This window comes from Meleagris gallopavo, chromosome 20 (genome assembly GCF_000146605.3).
Source record: "Meleagris gallopavo isolate NT-WF06-2002-E0010 breed Aviagen turkey brand Nicholas breeding stock chromosome 20, Turkey_5.1, whole genome shotgun sequence".
Classification (NCBI taxonomy): Eukaryota; Metazoa; Chordata; class Aves; order Galliformes; family Phasianidae; genus Meleagris; species Meleagris gallopavo.
The window spans coordinates 5,503,926-5,525,283 of record NC_015030.2 but is presented as its reverse complement, the minus strand read 5'-3'; the positions used below and the strand labels follow the sequence as shown (position 1 = coordinate 5,525,283).

The 21,358-nt window shown below is 52.8% G+C and overlaps 1 protein-coding gene across 2 annotated transcripts; it reads right to left on the bottom strand.

Annotated features, from left to right (window-relative positions):
* Nucleotides 1-119: 119 nt before the first annotated feature.
* On the bottom strand, nucleotides 120-21,281 carry EVPL (envoplakin). Of its 2 annotated transcripts, XM_010721395.3 has the most exons (24): nucleotides 18,919-21,281; nucleotides 16,265-18,039; nucleotides 15,647-15,774; nucleotides 13,220-13,319; nucleotides 12,937-13,091; nucleotides 12,577-12,700; nucleotides 11,983-12,108; nucleotides 11,715-11,753; nucleotides 10,955-11,116; nucleotides 10,610-10,717; nucleotides 10,403-10,498; nucleotides 10,063-10,188; nucleotides 9,163-9,309; nucleotides 8,890-9,044; nucleotides 8,095-8,192; nucleotides 7,483-7,664; nucleotides 6,681-6,859; nucleotides 6,146-6,284; nucleotides 5,599-5,792; nucleotides 5,258-5,408; nucleotides 4,990-5,073; nucleotides 4,791-4,901; nucleotides 4,246-4,338; nucleotides 120-3,934 (listed from the first exon to the last, which is right to left on the bottom strand). In XM_010721395.3, the coding sequence occupies exons 3-24, from the start codon at nucleotides 15,718-15,720 to the stop codon at nucleotides 497-499; spliced, it is 6,081 nt and encodes a 2,026-aa protein (XP_010719697.1). In that variant the 5' UTR covers nucleotides 15,721-15,774; nucleotides 16,265-18,039; nucleotides 18,919-21,281; the 3' UTR covers nucleotides 120-496. The 2 variants fall into 2 exon arrangements, with proteins under 2 accessions (XP_010719697.1, XP_010719692.1); XM_010721390.3 differs by having other exon boundaries at nucleotides 15,647-18,039.
* Between the last annotated feature and the right edge of the window lie 77 nt (nucleotides 21,282-21,358).

The window sequence follows — 21,358 nt, the reverse complement described above, 5'->3', positions numbered from 1 at the left end:
GCAGAATAGTATTTCTGCTCAGTTCAGTGCTGTGAGATCTGTGGGATGAAGAGCCTTCAAACGCTCTATAGATAGGGCATGTGGTTGTATGGGAACACATCCCCCACCTTCAGCCACAGGTTGCAAAAAGAACACAGCCACAGAGACGCACTTTCTACGTTTATTGCATGCAGAAGAATGACCCAACTTGAAAACACTCTGCCTCTCCCCCTTTCTGTCTACAGCCATGTTTAATCTATTGCCATCAGAGTTCTTGCAAGCAAACCCCTTCTGCTGTCACAGCAACCTGGGGGACAGCGGGACCTGCGTGCCCAGGTCCTTGCACGTGTTTGATCACGCTTTCTTCCTCACACGGCCAAGCTGTGTTGGGAAGCAGGGATAGCTAAGACAGAAGAGTATGCAGCTCTAAATGCTAGATGCTCCATTCCCGTGATCGCTGCTGCTTCCGCAGGGAGAGATGCTTTGAAGGGATGAACTCCTGAAAGGACCGATCCGTTCAATGCCTGAACCGTGAGAGCTTGGGGGAGCGGTAGGGCTGGTAGCCCTCTGATGCAGCTGGGAGCAGCAGCAGGCTGCCCAGAGAATCCTTCTGGCAGAGAGCCATGGCCTCCTTGTAATTTATCTTCTCCTTAGTGATGGGGTCGATGAGGTCTTTCTCATAGCTGGACTCATCCTGGAGCCTGTTGGCCAGGTCACCCGTTATCATGCCCATATGGGCAGCTTCCAGCACGGGGATGCGACCGGTTTTCTTGGGGTCAATGAGCCCTCCAGTTAGATGCTGGACCTCCAAATAGGGGAAGGCACTGTCCTTAGTCATCCATCCCTTCTGAACTGCTTCCCCCACAGACAGCCTTCTCTTGGTCACTGGGTCCTCAATCCCCGTGAAAGCTTTCTGGGCGTTGAGCAGTCTCTGCATGTAGGTCCTGTCAATCAGCCCCCGCTCAATTGCCTTATGGACCGACAACCGGTCCCGAGAAAGGAGGTCTATGATGCCTCCCGTGGCAGCCTGGGCTTCCAGGAGCTTCTGAGCTGTCATGGGATCAAGCAGCTTCTTTGTAACAGCAGTCTTGATGTTGTACTTGGTGTCAGTGGTGGTATCGTACACCCCGGCAATGGGGGACGTGTCATCACTGAAGCCCTTCTGTGAGCCTGGGGGGAAAAAGCTTTGGGTTTGCGGGGTAGTGGGGGATTGGATTGGGGATTTGGAGATGATGGAACCAATAGAAAGGGATGAAGGAGGCTTAGATTCCCCAGCCACCAGCAAGGCAAATTCAGAGATGGGAATCTTGCCATCCCGGTACAGCTGATACTCCTCCTTCGTGATCCTTCTCAGCCGTAGTGCATCATCGATGGAGTACTGCTTCCCACTTTTCTTGTCCAGGAGAACCGAGACTTCTCCGTTTGGGCCCAGGGTGGTGATCTCCTCCCAGTCGCACTCCAGCTCTTGCAGTTGGATGTACTGGCCTCTGTCTATGATGCCTCTCTTATAGGCCTCGTAAGGGGACATATCCTTCCCCGTCTCAGGGTCCAGTATTGAGATCTTGGTGGAGAGGTTGGTCTCTCTCATCTGGGTCTCGTGATTTATTTCCTCCCTGCTGACTCTTGACCGGAGATCTCGAATGAACCTCTCCTTATTGTAGATCTGGTCCTTCTCCCTCAGGATATCTGCCTCCAGCATGGAAAACTCCTGTTCCAGCTGCTTCTTCTTCTGCCGGTCACTCTCAGTCCGCTGGTTGAGCAGTTTGGACTCTTCCCGAAGGAAAAGAACTTTCTGCTGTTTCTGCCTCTCCAGCTCCCGCAGCTCGCTCTCCAGGCTGGCTCTCTCCTGGATTGCCAGGTTCCTGGCTTTCTGTAGCTCTGTCTCCTCCCGAGCCCACGTCCTCTTCATGCCTTCAGCTCTCTCGATCTTTTCCCTGAGCCTCCGTACCTCCTCTTCTGCCTTTTGCTTGGCCCCTCTCTCCCTGCTCAGCTGTTCCCAGATGCGGGCACGTTCGCTCTCCAGCGCTCTGTCCTTTTCCACCCGAATCACCTCCTTGTAGATGGTCTTCTCCTGGGACTTTGCTTTCTGGAGGACATCAACTTGCATCTGCAGGTTCTTGCACTCTCTCTGCAAGTTCAGCACCTCCATCTTCTCCCGGTCCAGCTCCAGGCGCAGGTTGCTGGCAGACTGCTCAAGGACCGGATCCTTCTCCAACTTCACCACTTCTTCCATAATGATCTTCTCTTGCACTGGGGCTGGGCTCTCCTCCAGCTCCTTTATTCTCAAGGTAATTTGCCTCATCTCTTTCTCCAGTGCAAGCCTCTTACTTCGATCTTCCTGGAAGTTGAGGAGCTTCTCTTGCTCTTCCACCAGCACACGAAGCTGTTGCACGTCGCGTTCCAGACGCCGCCTGTTGCTCACCTCCTCATCCAGACTCCGGCTCAGCCTGTTGTGTTCATCTCGGAGCTTGGGATCCTTTTGAGTCAGAATCACCTCTTGGACGATGACCTTTTCCTCTGGCTTTCTCCTCTCCAGAAGCATGTATTTATTCTGCAGGTCATAAATAGCATCCTCTGCAGCTCTCCTCTTCTGAGCCATGCTGCGCACTTCTTGACGGAGGCGGTCAGCTTCCTTTTCCAACAGTGGATCATTCTCATACCGGATGACTTCCTTGTTGACCAGCTTCGTTTCCACCTTGGATCTCTCCCTCTTCCATTCATCCCTCTCACCCTGCAGCCTGATGAGCTGCTCTTGGGTCCTGCCATTGGTGTTCACTAGTTCATTCAGCTGCTGTTTCAGCCTGTCGATTTCTCTAAGAATTTCAGGACTCTTCTCGTGCTTCACCACCTCCTCTATAACCTCTTTAAGCTCCACCTCTGGTTTCTGTGACCTGAGGACACTGAGTTCTGCCAAGGCCTCTTCCACCTCGCTGTCGATCTTTGTCCTTTTCAGAGTAACTTCCTGCAGCTCTCTTTTCAGGTGTGCAATTTCCTTCTCTGTTTCGGGATCCACCATGAAAATCTCATTGACCCTCTCTTTAACTTCCACCCTTGGTTTTTGCTTCTCTGCAATGCTGCACTGGCTTTGCAGCTCTCCCAGCTCACCCGCGAGCGCCAAGTTCTTGCTCCTCTCTTCTTCAATCAGAGTTTTAAGCTTGGAAGACTCTTTCAATAACTCCGGATCCTGCTCTACCTGCTTCACCTCCTTCACAATAATTTTGGGTTCTGCAGCATCAATTAGTTTTTCCACCTCCTCGATCTTGCTCTTTACCTTCACAATCGCTTCCTCTGCAGACTTCCTTTTGAAGGACTCCTCATCAATCTGTAGCTGCAGGTTCCTCACAGACTTCAGCATCTCTGGGTTTTTCTCTGTTTTGATCAGCTCCTTCACCACCACTTTCTCTCGGATGTTGGGCTGCTTTCTCTCTAGCATGTGCAGCTCTCTCTTACACTGCTCCAGTTCGGAAGCAGCGGCCAAGCTTTCCTCCTGGAGACGCCTGATCTCCTGCCGAAGGCTGGCTGCCTGGCTATCCAGGCTGGGATCTTTCTCAATTTTTGTTATCTCTTTGGTGAGAAGCTGGGCAGGCACAGCCTTCTTCTCACTCTCCATCTGGGCAAGCTTCCTGCTCATCAGTTCGATGTCTTCTTGCAGGCTCTGCCTCTTTTTGCCTTCCTCTTCGATCTGCCGCATCATCTTGGTCAGGTTGCTCTCCAGCTGTGGGTCTCTGTAATATTCCACCACCTCTTTTTCTTCCACTCTTTCAACGGGCCTCTGAGTCTTCAGCATGAGCAGCTTGTTCCTGTGCTCCTCCAGCTCCTCTTCAATCCTGGCCACGTTCCTCCTCTCCTCCTCCAGCTGCAATTTCAGCCCTTCAGATTCCCTGCTCGACACAGCTTTGTTTGCAGATTGCTGGGTCTGCTCATGCACACTTTGAATGTCCTCATGCACTTCTTTCTGCAAGGAGAAAGCAAACGAAAATAAAAAAGCTGGGAAAGCAAGTCAGTCTGAACCCAGCACAGAGCAGGGCAGGGCAGGAGACAGAATGGTAGATGACCCCAGGGAGCACCTAAATGAGGCTGCTTGTAAGTGACAAACGAGGACACATTAGCACCATTTCAAGCAGCTACATCTCAAAAAGTTTCCACCTGTCAGGGAGGTGCTGCAGTGCACAAGGGTGCTTCGTGCTGCCTTGTTACAGCTGCAGAAGGACCGTTTCCAACTACAGTCCAATGTACCCCAACCACCCACAAGCTCTTAGCTGGTACCTTCTCAACAATCTTCTTGGCAAACTCCAGCCGGCTGAGCTGCTGTCTATTTTCTGCCGCCAGCTCCATGTAGTGCTTGGATACATCATTTTCCTGGAAAAGGAGCAGCAGTGAGAGCCTCGTCCCACTCATCCCCACGCCCTCCTTTCACCCAGCACACGTTCGATACTGCACTATCCCAGGGACTGGTGTCATCACATCTGACTTGCTATGGAAAATGAGATACGGAGCATCTAAGTACTTATGCAGGAGAACATGTCCCCTTTGACTGAATGGCTCTTGGATGCCTATTGCCCTACACAGGGTTTGGGCTTCCAGATTCACCTTAAGCCACACAAGGTTGGCAGTTGGGAAAGCCAAGGTGACACGGGAGATAGGGGCTGTAATTGGGAAGAGAACAAAGGAACTCTGGCTCAGGCCTGCCAAAGGCTGATGACATTTGTCCCTGGGTTTAGGGTCACAACGTGGCTCTAAGCGTGGATTAAGGCTTGCAGGGCACACAGGAGCAAGATAACTGTTTCTGTGTGTTTGTCTTAACACTGTACCTGGGCCTGGATGCTTTCTTGTAGAGGGGTCACCCGCAGCCTTTTGGCAGCAAAGTCTGTCAGAGCAGGGTCCAGAGAAGAGCTGTATTTGCCTGCCTGGAGCTCATAGTCCTGTTCAGAGCCAAAACAGAAGAGTCAGCTGGGATCTCTCTGGTGAGGTGGTGATAAGGGAGCGCTACATAGGAAAACCCAGCCATACATTGAGAGTGGACTGCACATTCCGGGACAGTCTGACCACGGCGTTCTTCTCAGGCTCCTTGCTTTCAATCTCCTCCAGCAGTCTCTGCAAGACAGATGAATGATGTTAAGAATGGGTTGAAATACCGCCCAGAGGCCTCTGCACCCCATCACCTGAGTGAGCCAGCTTAGGGGCTGCTCAAGAGCTGGCTGGTACCACTCGGCATGCCATTCCCAACATCAAATTCCTCCCATACTGGTAATGCTGTGGTCCTTGCCCTGAAACACACCTTCTGTGCCTGCAGCTTGTAATTGATCTGGCTTGGCCCATCTGTGGTCTTCACCTGGTGCTTGGGTAGGTTGTTCATCCAGAACATCAGGTTCTCATTGGAGTTCTGGAACTGCTGGTAGGTGAGGCTGATATTTCGGAGGGTCTTCTCTCTACATAGAACAGAAATATTAAGGAGAAGGATAAAGATTCACATGCAAGTTCCTAAAAAGACACCTTGGTATATATGTCACACCAAGATAACAAAAATGGCTCTCTGTGTAGGGTCATTGGGTCAGCAAATGGCCAGAAGTCATCTGCTTAGGACTACAAGCCTGTGCTCAGGGAGCTGCAGGTCCTCACCGCTGGTCCAGCTGGTCTGCAACAGCGTGGTAGCGGTCATTGAGGAGCTGCACCTCACGCTTCTGCCGGGGCAGGTCAGGGCAGTACTCCTGGAAGTTGTTCTGCACAGCACTGCAGCTGTGCTCAGCATCCTTCAGCCCACGGTTGAGCTTCAGCACGCAGTCCTCTTGGGCCACCAGGTCCCGTTTCATCTTCTGTAGGGTGAGATGCATTCGGGTTGGCAGCACCAAAGAGCAGCATTCGCCTTAGTGCCATCCCTAACTCACAGCTCTTAGGGATCTCCAAGACAGACAACCAATATGGAAGAATATGGGAAACAAGGTGGGTTGGATGGAGCGTGGAGAAGAAGGGAGAAGTTTTGGGGTCACTCTGAGTCGGGGTGAAAGTTAAGGGTGGAGAAGGGAGATTGGGAGCTCAGGCGCAAAGAACAGAACCTTAGAAAGGCTCCATCACTGGGTTCTTGGCGTGCTCAAATAAGCCAAATCCAGCTCTCCCCACTGGGCTGAGAGATCTCCCCACCCTAGCAAAGAGTCTGATGTTCCCTTACTTGCAGGTCATTGGCTCGGTCCTGCAGGGCATTGGGAGATGCAGGAATGATGCTATCCTGAGCCAGCTTGGCCTCAAACGTGCTGACAACCTTGTCTGTGTTCTCAATCTGAGTCTCCAGGTTCAGGGCAGCCTTAGCCCTGAGGAAGGGAAAAACAACAAAGTTAGCTACACTAGACCACTTTATTTCTTCCTCTTCTCTCCAATTCCGCATTTTTAAGCTTGTTTAACAGCAAAGCTTCTGCAGCATGGCTGGGAACAAGCAGCATGCACTCACAGCCCTGCCAGAAACCAGGTGCGTTGTGCTTGACCGCATGAAGCATTGCTGGGACACACATCACTTTTGTGGACTTTGTACAGCTTTGTATCTGACCACAGATTACGTACAGAAAGTCCTGCAGGGATACCTTTGATGATGGATGGAAGGTTCCCAATCTCCCCTGGGCTAGATGGCCCTCAACCCATATGCCCACATAGACCACATGCCCTTTGTTGGCACATCTGAGCAGCACCTTGCTCCCTTCGTTCCCACTCACTTCTCATTGTAGAGGCTGGAGAGCATGCTGACATCGCTGTATTTGCTCCTGAGGGCATTCAGCGTGACGGGGAGCTGGGAAGCTGAAGTGCTGGTGGGCTTTTTGGAAAGATAGGTCTCACACTCCTTCTGCAAGGCATCCTTGGCTGCCCCCAGGCTCTCAAGTTTCTTTGTTGTTTCCTGGCACATCAGATGGGAGCAGAGTCACTGAGCGTAGTCATAACAGTGCTGTTGCCAAAACGTGTCTCCCTCAGGGGTGGCTTTTGGGGCTCTGGGTGTGGTGGCCCTTCTCACTGGCATCCAGACTGCTGCTGTCTGGCAATGGCAGGGCGTGGGGAAGGAAGATGGAAGAAACATATCCAAGCCCATCATCTACCAGTGCTGGGTAAATCCCCATGGGAGAAGATGCATTGAACTACTACTACAGACCAGAGAACTGGGAGGAGGCTCCAGGGCACTCTCTCTTTTCCTATTCCCTTTACATCCACCAAACTATTGACCCAAAGCTCGCCCTTGGATTGATTCCTTCTATCTTATTGTCTTTTATGCTACAGACCTGAGAGTAAATGATAACAGCATCTCCACTGTAAGAGTGAGGATTCCCCAAGAGTGGCTGGTCCATGGCTCCAAAATGAATGGGCCATCTGGCTACAAAGCTGGGCCAGAGGAAAGGACTACGTTTTTCTATCAACCTTATCCGGTCCCACTTCAAGGGCCGAAGTGTCTCCTGTGTAACTTGGGTGCTAGCTCTGTTTTGGGCCAACACCACAGTGCTTCCCTCCCCTCCCCATAGAAGCACCCACCTGCTGCTGTTTGATCCTCCTGGCCAGGTCGTCAGTGGGGTCAGTGTAGCTCACTGGGGACCTCACTCGGTTCAGGACCTCCTTCTCTACCTGGACCAGGTCCTTGCCAACACGATCCAGGCTACCCAGAAGCTGGTCGGCTTGGGGGTCATCCTGGACTACAGGAGTGCTCTTGGGCAGCACTGCAGTGAGACACAGCTTGGGTTCAGTCTCATTGCACATCTTCCATCCCAGTCTTAGGACGTGAGCTCTCCCATGCACGATCCCCAGAGCTCCAACTACTTCTCATGACAGGTAGCCAAGGGTTGGCATTTCACCATCATTATCTCTTTATCCCATATCCCTCAGGTAGTGAACAAACCCAACCCCAAACTTCATTAAGGTTATGATAGGTACATCCCTCCATTAACCCTAAATACCCTACAACTGTCGATGGAGCTGAAGGTCGGACTCAGAAATCTGAGAAGGGCAGCAGAGAATTGAAGTGCCCATGGTTGGCAAGCTCTTGGATCTGAATCACTCCATCACTGCTCTCTTTGGGAGGACACAAGGCATCCCAATGCTAACCAGGCTGCCCAACGTGTGCATGGGATTGGGTGTGAGCACACATACCCTGCTGGCTGGGCTGGACCGTCTCCTTATGGCTGCGCCTCAGCATGCTCTGAGCTGCTGCTCGCTTCTGCTTCACCGCGTTCAGCTCCCCTTCCAGCCTGCAAGATCAGCTGTGCATCAGCAACCACAGTGCAAGCAAGTCCTGACACAGCCTCATCTGCTCTGGGAGCCTGCAGCCTGGTGCTCTTATCTAGGAGGATGCTGCAAACTTTTTCTCTTCTGTTTGAAAGCACTTGAAGCCCATAAATCCAAATAATGCAATAATCACACCCTCGTGGCTTGGGAACCAAACTCCCACCACAGACTCACCCAGTGTTGCTGAATTTGGGCTGTGAGCAAATTTTCACAACATGTGAGCAGTGCTGGTTTATCTGAGCACCCCGGGCCAAGAGCTCACAGCATTATCCCCTCCTTCTGTGGGAACCTCACAAACCAACTGAGCAAACAGCAGTGAACGGTGGTTCATGGTTCGAGGAACATTTGTCATTCCCCACTGGGGCGGGCAGAAAGGAGATTGCACAGATAGCTCCATCCTGTTTGGCAAGTCCTGAGCTGCAGTCTGATTCTGCAATGAATTTAGTCAAACCTATGCAAGTCACGTGTTTGGGTGAGGAAATCGAACCTGTCTGCCAAAAATGCTTTGACAGCAAGGTCTGTGTGGTGCATATGAGGAGGAATGGAGACAGAAGACACTGGATCAAGTGGAACTACCCTTTAACGGGGAGACCAGATGGTATTTTGTGCTTCTTTTTGCCTGGGGTTTAGGCAGTCGTGCTGTCGATGACCTGCACTCACCTATTGACCTTGTCCACGGCCTCAGGGTCTGGTGGAAGGATGGAGAAGCAAGCAGAAGGGGCCTCCTGGACCACACCAGTGCTGCTCTGCACCACCCACATCTCTGGGTTGCTGTTGTCCTTCAGGGTGTACTTGTCACCTCTGGTCAGCTGCACCTGGGACAAATCAAAACCCATGCAAAGATTCACCTCTGCAGCACCAGGCGTGAAAAGAAGATCTGGAGAAGAATCCAATTCCTGCCTCTTCTGATGGACCCACCAGTCGATCTCTCACCTCTCCTGCATCCCAGTCACACAGGGTGTCCAAGGTGAGGGGCTGGGAGGAACGCATCCTGCGCAGTTTCAGAGGGCTGATCTCCTTGCTCCTCTTTTTCAGGTCAGCGATGCTTTTCTCTGCCTGCTTCACAGACTTCTCATCATTCTAGAAGCAGGGAAGACAGTGCTTAAATGAAGAGGAAGGGATCGCACAACAGTGGGTACCTGGGCGAAGGGGGGGAGGTGGCAAGGTGGCAGTTCTCCATCCTTGTGTGTTCACTGATACAATGGAGGCGGGAGCTTCTCCATTCTTGAACCCTTGGTGTCCCCTCCTCTCCTTTTTTGTTATCACAGAATCATTAAGGTCGGAAAAGACCTCTAAGATCATTGAGCCCAATCATCAGCCCATCCCCATCATACCACTAAACCACGTCCCTCAGTAAACTTATATCACCACTCTTCTCTGTTTCCTTCCCTCCCAGCACATCTGCCCTTGAAGGGACAGCCTGAGTTAACCTTTGGTGATCACACAGACTCATATTAAACCTCTTAGGGATGTTTTGATTTCAGACGAGGAGCAGAGACTTGCCAAAAGGTGACTGCATTCCAGTGTCAGAGGTTCCTGAGATCCCAGCACCTCTTGGCAGTGAAATGTACGGGAAAGATCCCACATGGGATGTATCCCTTCCCTCTCTCCTGGGCAAACGTGCCTTTCCAACCTGCATCTCTCCCCTGAGGTCAGACTTCTCTCTTCCCTCCCTTGCTCTTGGTGGCAATGAGGTGGGAGGAGCTGCCCAGGAGGGTCATTCACCCACCTCTTCTCATTCCCCACTCTTATTTAGGGATGAAGCTATAACATTTTTGTGCCAGAGATGCGCAATTTAAGACTGGACGGTGCCACCAGTCCTAAAGACCTCACCTCCAGATGGAGCAGCAGATCTGACACCACGCCAGGGCTGTCCTTGTTGAATTTGGTGTATTTGGTGTCCAGATCGGAGCTCATCTTCTTCAGGGAGCGGCTCACAGTCTCAGCATCGTCCTGGAACTGGAGACATGGGCAAGAAAACAGTCAGAGGTGGGAGAACATTGCTGTCTCCACCTCCTGTGGGGTGTCTCAGTTCCCAGCTAAGCTCCCATAGCTCACAGAACTCCACAACCATCCTAGGGGTTGGACAAGAGCTGTGTATGGTGTGAGCTGTGCCAATGGACATGTACTGGGTAACAGCAGCAAACATTCTGACCACCTCTCTGCTTTTTACCTTCTTGTAGTTCTCCACGCTTTTCAGTTGACTTTCCTGGCAAATGCAGAGATTCAGGAAGTTCTGCCACTCATTCTTCAGGGCCTCCTGGTGAGCCTGTGGTGGCACAGAATGTGACTCAGTGGGCTCCTCCAACCTCCTGGGGCCCAGATTGCGTGAAGCATTTTCATTCTCTTGTAGGGTTTGGAAGGAGAGCCCTTTCCTCACCTGGATGGGTTTGACAGCGGGATGCTTCAGCTCAATCATCCTGTCCCCATCGTCCTGCAGGTTGTTGACGAACTCCTCCTGGCTGAGCAGTTCTTTGGACTTGAAGTCCTGAAGAGGAAGAGAAGCTTGACAGGATGAGAGGTGATGGCCTTCAGTTGTGCCAGAGGAGATTCAGGTTAGATAGTAGGAAAAACTTCTCCGAAAGAGCATTAGTGTGTTGGAAGCGGGAATTGCTGGAGTCACTGTCCTTGGAAGTGTTCAATAACCATGGAGATGTAACACCTGGGGGCATGGTTAACAGGCATGGTAGGGACAGGCTGAAATGCTGCCATCCCCGAAGCTCACCTCGTACTCCCGCCGCATGCTCTGCACGTCTGTCATCTGGTCACTCCAGTCCTGCTTCAGGATGCGGGTCTGCCGCTCCGTCAGGTAGCCCAGCTCCTTGGTGCAGCCCTGCAGGTGGTGGTACAGGCTGCCCAGGCTCTGCCCTCGCCAGATAGAAGCTTTCTGCAGAGGAGAGAGAGGTGTTGGTGCTCCCCAGGGCCCCCCGCACTGCACATCCACCAGAAGAATCCCAGAGACCTCGGTGAGATCTCTCTGCTCATTCCTATCTGATGGGGCCTTTTCCTCCCTCACAAACAGGATGAGTTTGTCTAACCAGAATCCCAGGTGCAGAATGATGCCCTGGGCAGTCTGAAAGCAGTCCCAGCTCTGCTATGTTTCTCACAATGGCATTCCTCAATGTCAAACCCTACGGACCCAGCAGGCCAAGCCCAGGGTGTTGGGTCACTTCATTTACTCCAGATTCCCATCTCCTCTCTGCAGTCCTTATTATGGATCAGGACAAGCCTCAGCGTTTGCAATCCCATAGGATGTTCTGTGGGATGGGGTTTCTTGCTGCAGCTCCTGTCTTTATGGTGGCCCATAAAGAGGTGCTACCTTCACCCACAGCCCTCAATTTGCACCCAAGAAAATGAGGGACATGACTCCACCGTGCAACCGCAGAGGAAGTTCCTGCCCTGACCTGGGCATTTCCTGCCCATTGGGAAAGGAATTACTCTGCTATGAGATCCCAATCTGTCCGGAAAACCACCAAGAACCTTACCAGCAAGTCCTTGTATTGGCTCTTCAGATCTGTCACATCCTGAGTTATAACAGCCAAGACCAAGAAAAAAAAAGGACAAAACAATAGCTGTTACCAAAATATCATCACTGATAGATGTTGGGGAGCTGATTCACGGAACCACCTCCCTGGCCTCTGCCTGAGCTCCAGTCTCCTCCTGCCCTCTGCAGCACCATGGCAATGAGCACACAGGACACAGGTTGGGGTCTCAGGTGAAGAGGGGACAAGCAGGGGGCAGAGGATGCCTTACCCTGCAGCGCAGGTTCTTGATCTGAAGGCCATAGGCTTCAATCTCCTTCTGGAGGATATTGTGCTCAGCTATTTGCTTCTCCAGCTCTGACATGCCGGGGCCGTACTGTCCTGCATTGACTTGTTTCTGTGCAAATAAAGTAGGGTAAAGCAAAATACCATATTTCTGGGAGAAACCACAGTGCAAGCTGGCAGGGTATGGAAAGATCTGATACCAGCCTGGGAGGAAGGGAGGGGATCTCAGTGGTTTTTACCAAATTGGGCAGTCAAGACACCCAACACCTTACAGTTGGGCGTACCCTAGGATGTAGGGCTAAAAGTCCTTGACGACACCACCTTCCCTTATCCTTCTATCATGGCATCTCTACTTGATCCCCCTCTATTTGCTCTTAATCTGAACGGGTCAATCCAGAGGGTTCTCCAGTGGGTTTTAGGATCTGGAAGGAGAGTTCTATCCAGATCACTTGAGTTAGCTCCACCACCAAACCCATAACATCCCTGCATGATGCTGGGCACAGGATGGCTGGCAGAGCCCTATGGGCATTATCAGATCTTGGAGGAGTTGTGGGTACGTGTGGAAAGCAGCTGCTGTTACCATCTTTTGGTCCAGAATCTTTGTCCAGTCCACCCTGGGCCCGATATCGGGGACGTTCAGTTTCTCATAGAGGTCCCGATACTCTGCACACAACTGTGTCACACGTTCATGGAGCTGCTGGATGCTGCCGAGGAGAAAAGGCACATTTTTGTGTGGCAGTGTGGAATGAGGAGAGCCAAGGAGTTGTTCAAGGAGCCCACATTTCACCCATAAAACCCATAAAAATTTGTTATTGTTCTACACTGGCCCTGGGGTTCTCCATCAGCAGGGGTGTCCCAGGAGTCACTTCCCAGGAACTGAGAAGTTCTCCATATCCCTGCTGGGAGTTCTCCATCCCACCAGCTCCCCCAGTGCACTCACTCTTTTTCTATCTCGGTAGCCTGGGGGTGTTTCAGCCTCTTGGCACGGTCCACGTCCAAGAAGAGGTCCTTCAGCAGCGTCTCTGCCTCCTTGAGGTTCCTGGCATTCTCAGCCTGGAACTCGAAGGCTTTGTTCTTCTGCTCATTGCTGACATCCTGGAGACCAGGAAAAACAGAGGAAAAAAAAAGTCTGAAGCACAGAGCAGACACCTCACCTGTTACTCCAGGCACTGCATTTCCAGCCAAAGCCTTCCACCTTCCCACCACCCTGTGCCACATCTCACCTGTGTGAGCAGGGACTGCGTCTCTAGGATGTCCTTCTCCACCTGGTCAGCATTTGTCTGCATGCGGGCAATGAGCACGGCCAGCTCACTGCTTGAGGACCTGAGGGTGGGAGCAGCACAACAGGCGGGTGGGGAAGGGCGATCTTCATCATTGGGAAGAGCTGGAGCAGCAGCAGTGGGGTCAGCTGAAAGCCCCAGTGGCTCTGCCAGGCTCCAGCAGTACCATGGCTGAATTTGTCAGTTCAGAGCAGCCATTTGTCACAGCCCCAGGTGACAGCAAAGTGTCACTTAGTGTTACAGCCACACCAAGCCAAGCTCATGTTTCAGCTCAGTCCATGGCAAATGCAGACCCATCCCATCTGTGCCCCATAAACTGCAGGGCTCAGAGAGATGCAGGGTGGCCCCAAGCCATACAAGAGGCACAGGGCCAGAGCTTGGTCGCCGTGTCCCTGAGCACGCAGGAGCTGCCCCCTCCCCAGCGGGTTACACAACATCCCACTCCTCCCAGCACACCTGGAATGAGGCGGTGTCCCATGAGCAAACACCTCAGCACCACCCAGCTTCCCTGCCCAGACTGTGCAGGGAGGAGAGTGTGAGTCACCCTGCAATGCCCAGAGGAATTCGGCTCCCACTGGGGAGGAGCTCAGTGTGGGATCCCAGTACCCAACCTTCTGCAGAGGGTATGTGGCCATAATGCTTCTTCCTGACCAAGGAACAGCTGGGATGCCCCAGCTCTGGGTTCACAAGGATGGATGCGTGGAGCAGCTTTGTTTAGAGCAAGCCACAACAAAACTATGGACTGAAAAACACTGTGTGCTTGGAGAAGGACCCAAACCACCTATCCCAATCCCAGGCCATGCTGAGAGGGATGCTGACTTCTTCCATCCACACTGACACCCACCACACAGCCCCATCTCCATCCTTCGGGGCTGTCCCTCCCGTCCCATCCCATGGACGTGGCCCTTCCACCCCAAGAAGCCTTCACACACTAAGAACCACGCACAGCACAGCCCCACATTTCAGAGTGAAGATGCTGCAGGAGGGCAGTGGGCAGGAAACAGGAACCACCACCTTACTGGGATAGCTGGGAACAGCACTCTGCTCCTCCCTAGGGCTATCTCGGGCCTATAAGAGGCACAGCACCATTATTATCATTATTAATTGGTCCATTCCTCATACCACTTTCTGCCTTCCAGACAATCCAACTGCACACAAGAGACAATGTCACTTCACAGGCAGAGGACTGTCCCCATCCCAGTACCTCGTTAAGGTGGGACCATGGCACCCACTCACCAAGCAGGGACAAAAAAAGGCTCTGGGAGCTCCACACCACGATCCCTGGGATGGAAATTGGGATCCCCAAAGGCACTGACCTTGGCTCTGGCCTCAGGGCCACCATGGTGCTCTGGGGACCACCTGCAGAGGATGTGCTGATGGCTGGACACAGCTCATCCACCTTCATTTTCTCAGCTAATGGTGGCAGGATGGCTCTGATTGAGCCCCCAGACCAATTAGCCTTCATGTGATGGTCAATGTCCCAAAACTGAGCAGGACCAGCCTGGTAATGGTGCAGCTCTTCTAGCTGCCATCCCGCGCCGCCCTCTTCTGTGGCTGTCTGCCATTGGGTTTGGTCCCCATAAATGGGGCAGCTGGTTGTGCCCACCTTGGGACCCCTGCAGGACCCCTTTGTGATTTCCTCAGCCTTTCACCCTGAGATTCCTGCAGAACTGGTCCCCTGGCACTGGGAAACGCAAAACTGCTGAGGGAAGGTGGAAAATAACCCTGAGCAGAACCCACAGCACAAGGGAGGGGTGAGCGCACCGCTCGCATAGAGTCACTGAGATTGGAAAAGATCTCTAAGATCAACCAGTCCAGCCATCCCACCACCAATACTGCCCAATGGCCACATCCCTCAGTGCCACATCTACATGTGAGATGGAGACACATCACAGCTGGGATGAGGACGTCTCTTCCCTCCTGGTTCCATCTCACATCTCCCTGGAGCTGAGCAAATCTGCATGGAGGACAATGTGGCCGTTGGGTTCTTTTGGTCCAACCTCAGCTGCTTGACCCGCAGTCACCAGGATGGATGAGTACAGCCACCAGCAGAGCCATTCCTCACCCATTTTTACCATCTGGGAGCCCCAAATTGAGCATCCCTCTCCTGGAAGCACGTTTTGCGGGGCAGCATCCCACCAACCTCACTCAGCGACTCCTGGGATCCCAAATCCCAGCTGCCTCACCGGTGAGCAGAGCCTGCTCCACCCAAGCAAGGAGGTTGCATTTGTCCTCCTTGCTCCTTCTTGCCAAAACGAGGATGGCTGCTCAATTAGCAGTGCTCTAAGTTCATGTTCAGGCACTGCACACCCTCCCACCTTCCCCCCTCCTGGGTCGTGGATGACGGCACACGAAGAGGATGGCACTTACTTGCTGGGTTTGGCTGGAGAAGCTCTGCTGGGGGCATTTCTGCTCGGGGAGCCTTTGCCCACCGCCTTGAACATGCTGGAGAGGCTGCGGCCACGATGCTGGAGCTGTCGGGGCGGCGATGCTGCAGGCTGCGGGGATGGGACGAGGGGACTCAGGGGAAGGAGGCAGAGCCCAGGAGCGGCTCTGGGAGGCTCCTCCCCGCGGAGATGGAGCTGCATGAAAAAAATGACTCGAAAAACCAGTTTGGGGGGGATGGAAAGAGCTGAGCCCCAGAGGGAGAATGGGAGACCTCGCCCCGGCGTGGGGAGCGTTCCAGTGCTGCGTCCCAGCAGAGGGACAGCGCCTTCATAGGGGGTAAAAGTCCAAAATTGCAGCCGAGATGCTGCGGCTGCGGGCACAACTCAACTCACGGACTCACACGGGCAATTTCAGATGCTAGAGAGGCTGCAGGAGCCCTATGGACAAAGCCAACCAAAGCAGCACCACCGTCTTGGGAACCAATTGGCAGAGCATGATGATGCTGGCGTGGAGTTGTGCTGCTCTTCCCCATTTCCTACAGCCTAAAACAACCCAGGGCCAAAAGCAAAACCAAGCATCCACCAACCCTTCCCAGCTGACCTCTTTGTTCTCTTAAACCATCATAGAATGAATCACATCAGAAGGACAGGTGCACGGGACCAGGCTCTGTTGCAGGGCTCTTCGTACCCGTGGTTTTGCTCTCAGACAAAAGCAGAGCCCGACCTCCCCCAGTTGGTTTGGTGATGCTGCTGCTGAGCACTGCTGCAGAACCAAGGATGAGAACCAGCACAGCGCAGTGGGAGCCGGGCTTTGCTGCAGGAACCCCCAGCACAACAGCGGTGCTGCAGCTCCCAGCACCCATCCTGCCACGCTCACGCGGCCCCTGCAAGAAGCAACAGGCTGGGAGACGAGTCTGACCCGTTCTGCCCTCACCACAGCCACCCACATCTGTGCCCGCTTTGGGCCCCAGCCCAAAATCTGTGGGCAGGAGGAGCTCCTGTGCCAGAACACAGCTCTCCAAAACCACCCGAACGGCACCACGAGGGCTTTGGGATACAGGTCCCACCTCTGCTTGCCTGCATTCCCCGTGCAGACAAACCTCACAGACCTCTCTGCTGAGTTCTTACGGGGGAGGTGAGGGCTTAACATGGCTCAGAATGGACCGCCCCCAGTTAACACTATTTGCCCTTTGGGATGGAAACACGTCTGCCTTCTCATTGCCTCTCTGTGCCCCTCCTGAGCCCTTTCCATACTCCTGTTTTCTTCGCTTTGAATTTTTTTCATTTTTGGGATAATTCCCCTGGGTCCTTCTATAAACAGTCCCAGGCCCCGGCTGTGCAGAGATCCCATTTGTTAGGCAATAGGACCGTTCACCCCGCGCCGTGCTGATCGAGTTCAGCAGCCCAGCACCTCTGTTAGCTGTAGGGAAGAAGTTCTGCATGGAGATAACGCTGATGGAGATGCCGAGCTGCTGCATCCCGGTGTCAGGCATGCTGGGAACAGCCCATGCAGTCAGCAAACCGCGCTGCAGCCTCACCTGTGCTGAGTGCTCTGGGGGATGAACGGGGCTGCGTGTCGGGGCCACGTCCCGCATGCTGTGCTGGCTCTGCCAAACAGCACCGCAGCCGGAGTGAGGATGCAGATGGGGAGGGCAGAGGGGAGCCTCTTCCTCTCCAAGCGTTGGGTGAATGGATGGAAAGTCCCAGCTGTGCTCCTCTGCCTCTCTCTAAATACAGGGCACGCTCAGACCGTGCCATCTCACCGCTCATTAGCGGCTCCATCCCAGGGCAGTGCTCACCCCGACCCTTCAGACATCAAAAGGATGCGCTGCCCCAACCCACAGCTCCCTGATCTCATCGCATCAACCCGCAGCTCCTCAGAGCTCCCTGCCCTGTAGCACCCATTGCTTTACCTTCATTTTCCTCTCCCCAGGAGCCAGCAGGGCGGTGACAGCACCATTTACACACACACCGAGGGCAGATCCTCACAACACCTCACCTGCACAACACGTTGGTAAACCTACAAACACATTTAGTTCCACAAACAGAGCGACTGGATCTGAGCACCCATCAGCCAGCCCAGCAATGAGGGATAATTAACCCACGGGATGAGCACAGCTGCCCACAGAACACTGCTTGCACACTGCCTTGCACCAACCCCAGTCCCTGCAGGGCTCAGGGTGGGACTGATTGCACTGCCCAGTGCGGCCCCAGAGCTCCTCATGCTGGAGATGGACTCGTGCAGCTCTGTGCCGGGGCTGCCATCGCCTCACTCTGTTCTGAATATGGCACATCCATCCCTCAGCACCAACCCTGAGCAGCCAGCCAGTGCCTGCCCCCATTAATTGGATGCGTTGAGAAAATTAGAAGCTCTCCCTATGGAAAAAAAAAAAAGAAAAAAGGTGGTTCAGAGGCTTTGATGCTGCTCCTCAGCCATTCGGGCTCCCTGTGCTGACCATGGCACGGAGCCTACTAATTGTGTTTCTTGCGTGGGGGCCCTGGGCAAAGAGCTGCAGCTCCGTGCGTGGATGGGGAGCAGCAGCACAGATCCCCAGAGCAAACAGACCCAAGGAACGGCGCTCCCTGGTTTGTGCTGGAAGCTCTGCAGCTCCAGGTGCCCACCAAGACTTCTGCAGTGATGCGACTCCCACATCAGCAGCGACTGTGCTGGGTTACAAAGCTCCGAGCCGCTCCCAGCCATAAAGCAGCACACTGAGCTGACCTCGCCCTAAGGGTGAGCCCCCAGAGCACCAACCTTCGCTGTGCCAGGCCCAGGCACAAATCCCAGGAGAAGAGGGACTGCAGCAGTGACCCACAGCCAGGAGCTGCTCAGCACTTCAGGTCAGAGCAGGGAAAGGGAGAAGGCAGAGGCTGCAGCCACAGCCAGTAGCACAACCCAGCAGTGGGGGCAGCCCTCAGGCTCAGCACTCCTCTTATCGTGTTCCATACTTCCTCCTGGAGCTTCCTGTTAGATACTGGGGCACCGACCTTGCATCCATCCCTGCTCCCATCAGATCTCCCTCTCTGCTTCTTCCACAAGCCAACCTACCTCCACTTTTTCCTACGTGCTTTAGAACAACCCATACATCTCAAATCACACCAAATCAGTGAACAAACCCCCAGCTCACACCCCGAGCCATGGGGTGGGCAGAATCACTCCTGCTGCTCAGAGAATGGGGATTTCCCAGCCCTCCATCTGAGCTGCTGGTTGAGCTGGTTGTGCGCTCAGTGGGCGACAGCCGCAATTCCACTCACCTGGAATGTTTCCACTCTGAAGCATTGCAAAGCACTGCGGGTTTGTTGCAGTAGCCCCTTTGGTCTAAAACACCGCCTTTAAAAACAAGGAAGATTCTGTTGTTTAGGAGCTCTCAGGTCAGATATTCCCAGCCCACGTTACCTCTCCCCTGGTTCTTCCAGCCTGCTTTGCTTTATGTTAATCATTTCCCTTAGTGACACATCCATCCCATCAGCTCCTCAAGACCAACCCGCTTCCCCTGGCCCCCCCTGAGGAGGACCAGGAGTGAACGTGGCTTAAGGCACCACCTGAACATGGCAGCCCTCGGCCTCCAGCAGCAATAGATCCCATCTTCTGATGGATGCAGCGATACCAGGCGTGGGCTGCTCGGCCCATAATTAAAATAGCACTGTGAGACCCAAGGCACTGCACTGCAGAACTGACTGAAGGCAATCACAACCCTTCTGCTGGAGCTTCCTGCTCGAGGGCACTCACATGGACTGCATGGCACGGGAAGAGCATGTCCTTCACAGCCAGCACGTCTGACCAAAGAGCTGAGCTATAAGGAAGCAGGTTTCTACCATCATAAACCCAAACCCTGCTCCGTGCTCTGGCAGCACAACTAAACACACATCAGTTCTGAGGGAACCCATCAGTTCTGTACAAGTATTTCAGACCTGCCTGTGCTGCTCCCTTACAACTTCTGCTGCCTACACCTTATTTTTGCCATTCCAGACTTTGGTGTCAGGCTGCCTCCAAAGCCTCCATCCTCTGAGTGCTCAGTGTTGTGCTCAACAAACTGCACGCCTCAGAGGTCGGGAAAAAGACTTTATTGTTTGCAGGTTCCTTATCTGCACCCAACGAATCAGTTATCTTTTACAAGATGCTTTATGTTGCTCCTGGCTTTCTGTAACAGTGACAGATTAGAGTGGGGCAATACCAGTTTCACTGGAATCAATCCAGGCACCACAGACCTGTGGCAGGAGGGCAGAAGGGAGCCTGGCTCGCAAATCAAATAGGATGACAGCTCTCAAACTGAGATGACAGAAAAGCAGAAGAGAGCTCAGATTGAAGCACCACGAAGCCATCAACCAGCTGACATCTCAGTTATTGCATGACCTCTCCTCGTGTAAAAGGAAACTGACTTTATGGGAAAGTCTGCCATCCAAGGCTATTTCTTCTAGAAATCATCACCCTGTGAATAAACAGTCCTCAATGCTTCATTTCCACAACTCCCCTCTCTGCTGTAAAATCCCCTGGTGTATGTGGGCTAATGGAACTTGCCAGAACACCAAAAATCTCCATGTTGTGTCTGCACTGAAAAAACTGCACCCAAAACAAGAGGTTCCTCCTCCTCCTCCTCTTGAAAGCTGCTTTGTACTCAGAACCCACCTATCAGCTCAGCTCGGAACAAAGCAGAAAACATACAGCTTGAAATGATGGGAATTAATTCCCCTCGTTCATCATTCCCACAACAGTCAAATCATTGAAAGCCATTCTTCTGCTCCCACCCCTATTAACTGCAGTGCCCAAACAGGGAGAAACACCACCGAGTGGAGACAAGGCAGCAGAACAATGCAGTGCTCCACTCCCAGCTGAAAACAGTGAGAACCCAAACTTGGCTGATGAAAACTTCCAAACACTTTATTTAGGAACAGTTCTGCCCATGTGCTTTTTTTTTTCCCCCCCTCCCTTCCCTCTTTAATGAATGCAATTATGAAGTTACTGGTATTCTGGAAGTGCCCATCACCACAGCACCTGGCTGCTTCAGAAAAACCAAGAGCCACCACTCAAGAACCCAGCAGTGTGCTGTTGCTTAGTTCTCTGTCGGGTACATCTACCAACAAAGGATGAGGGAAAAGCAACAGATGAAGATCATCTTCGTTTTCAGGCAAGATTTAGATCACAGATAAAATTAACACCCAACATCCCATGAAGATCAAGCAGCTATCCCTACAGCCACCCATGAAGCTACAGCTTCCCAAGAAAAGCCTTGCAGGAATAGGTTTTATACTGTATTTAGTCACCTAACAGAGCATGTATCAACAAAGAACAATCCTATCAGCCCCAAGCACGAACTCCAGTTATACTCCAACGCAAGTGGGGTAACCACTAGCATTTGGTAAAGTAGTTACCACCCTTACTGATAAGGAAAGAGGCTCTGGTTTGTGATTGCTGAGTGTTAAACAATAAAGAAATTTCTCTTTACATAACTAGATATGATCCTCAGCAGGGGCTGGGAGCTGAAAGGCAAGAAGCCCCCTGGCTGTGTTTCCGCACGCTCTGTGCAGGCAGCCTCACCTTACTGTTTCAGTGTTGCCTCATTTCCCCATCATACCCAAATTTCTGGAACAAAACAACAGATCTATGCCAAATAACAGTGCGGGGGAAGAATCAAGTAATGCCTATGCCTTGGTAAGTGAATGTGTACCGACCCCCACCACAGCCACAAAGCACACT

Excerpts from the sequence above, each read along its gene's own strand:
- EVPL (XM_010721390.3), bottom strand. The coding sequence starts at position 15,864 with ATGCAGCTCCATCTCCGCGGGGAGGAGCCTCCCAGAGCCGCTCCTGGG. Across the intron at positions 10,499-10,609 it reads CCGCTGTCAAACCCATCCAG|GCTCACCAGGAGGCCCTGAA; the intron begins GTGAGGAAAGGG and ends GTGCCACCACAG. Across the intron at positions 9,045-9,162 it reads GTGACTGGGATGCAGGAGAG|GTGCAGCTGACCAGAGGTGA; the intron begins GTGAGAGATCGA and ends GATTTGTCCCAG.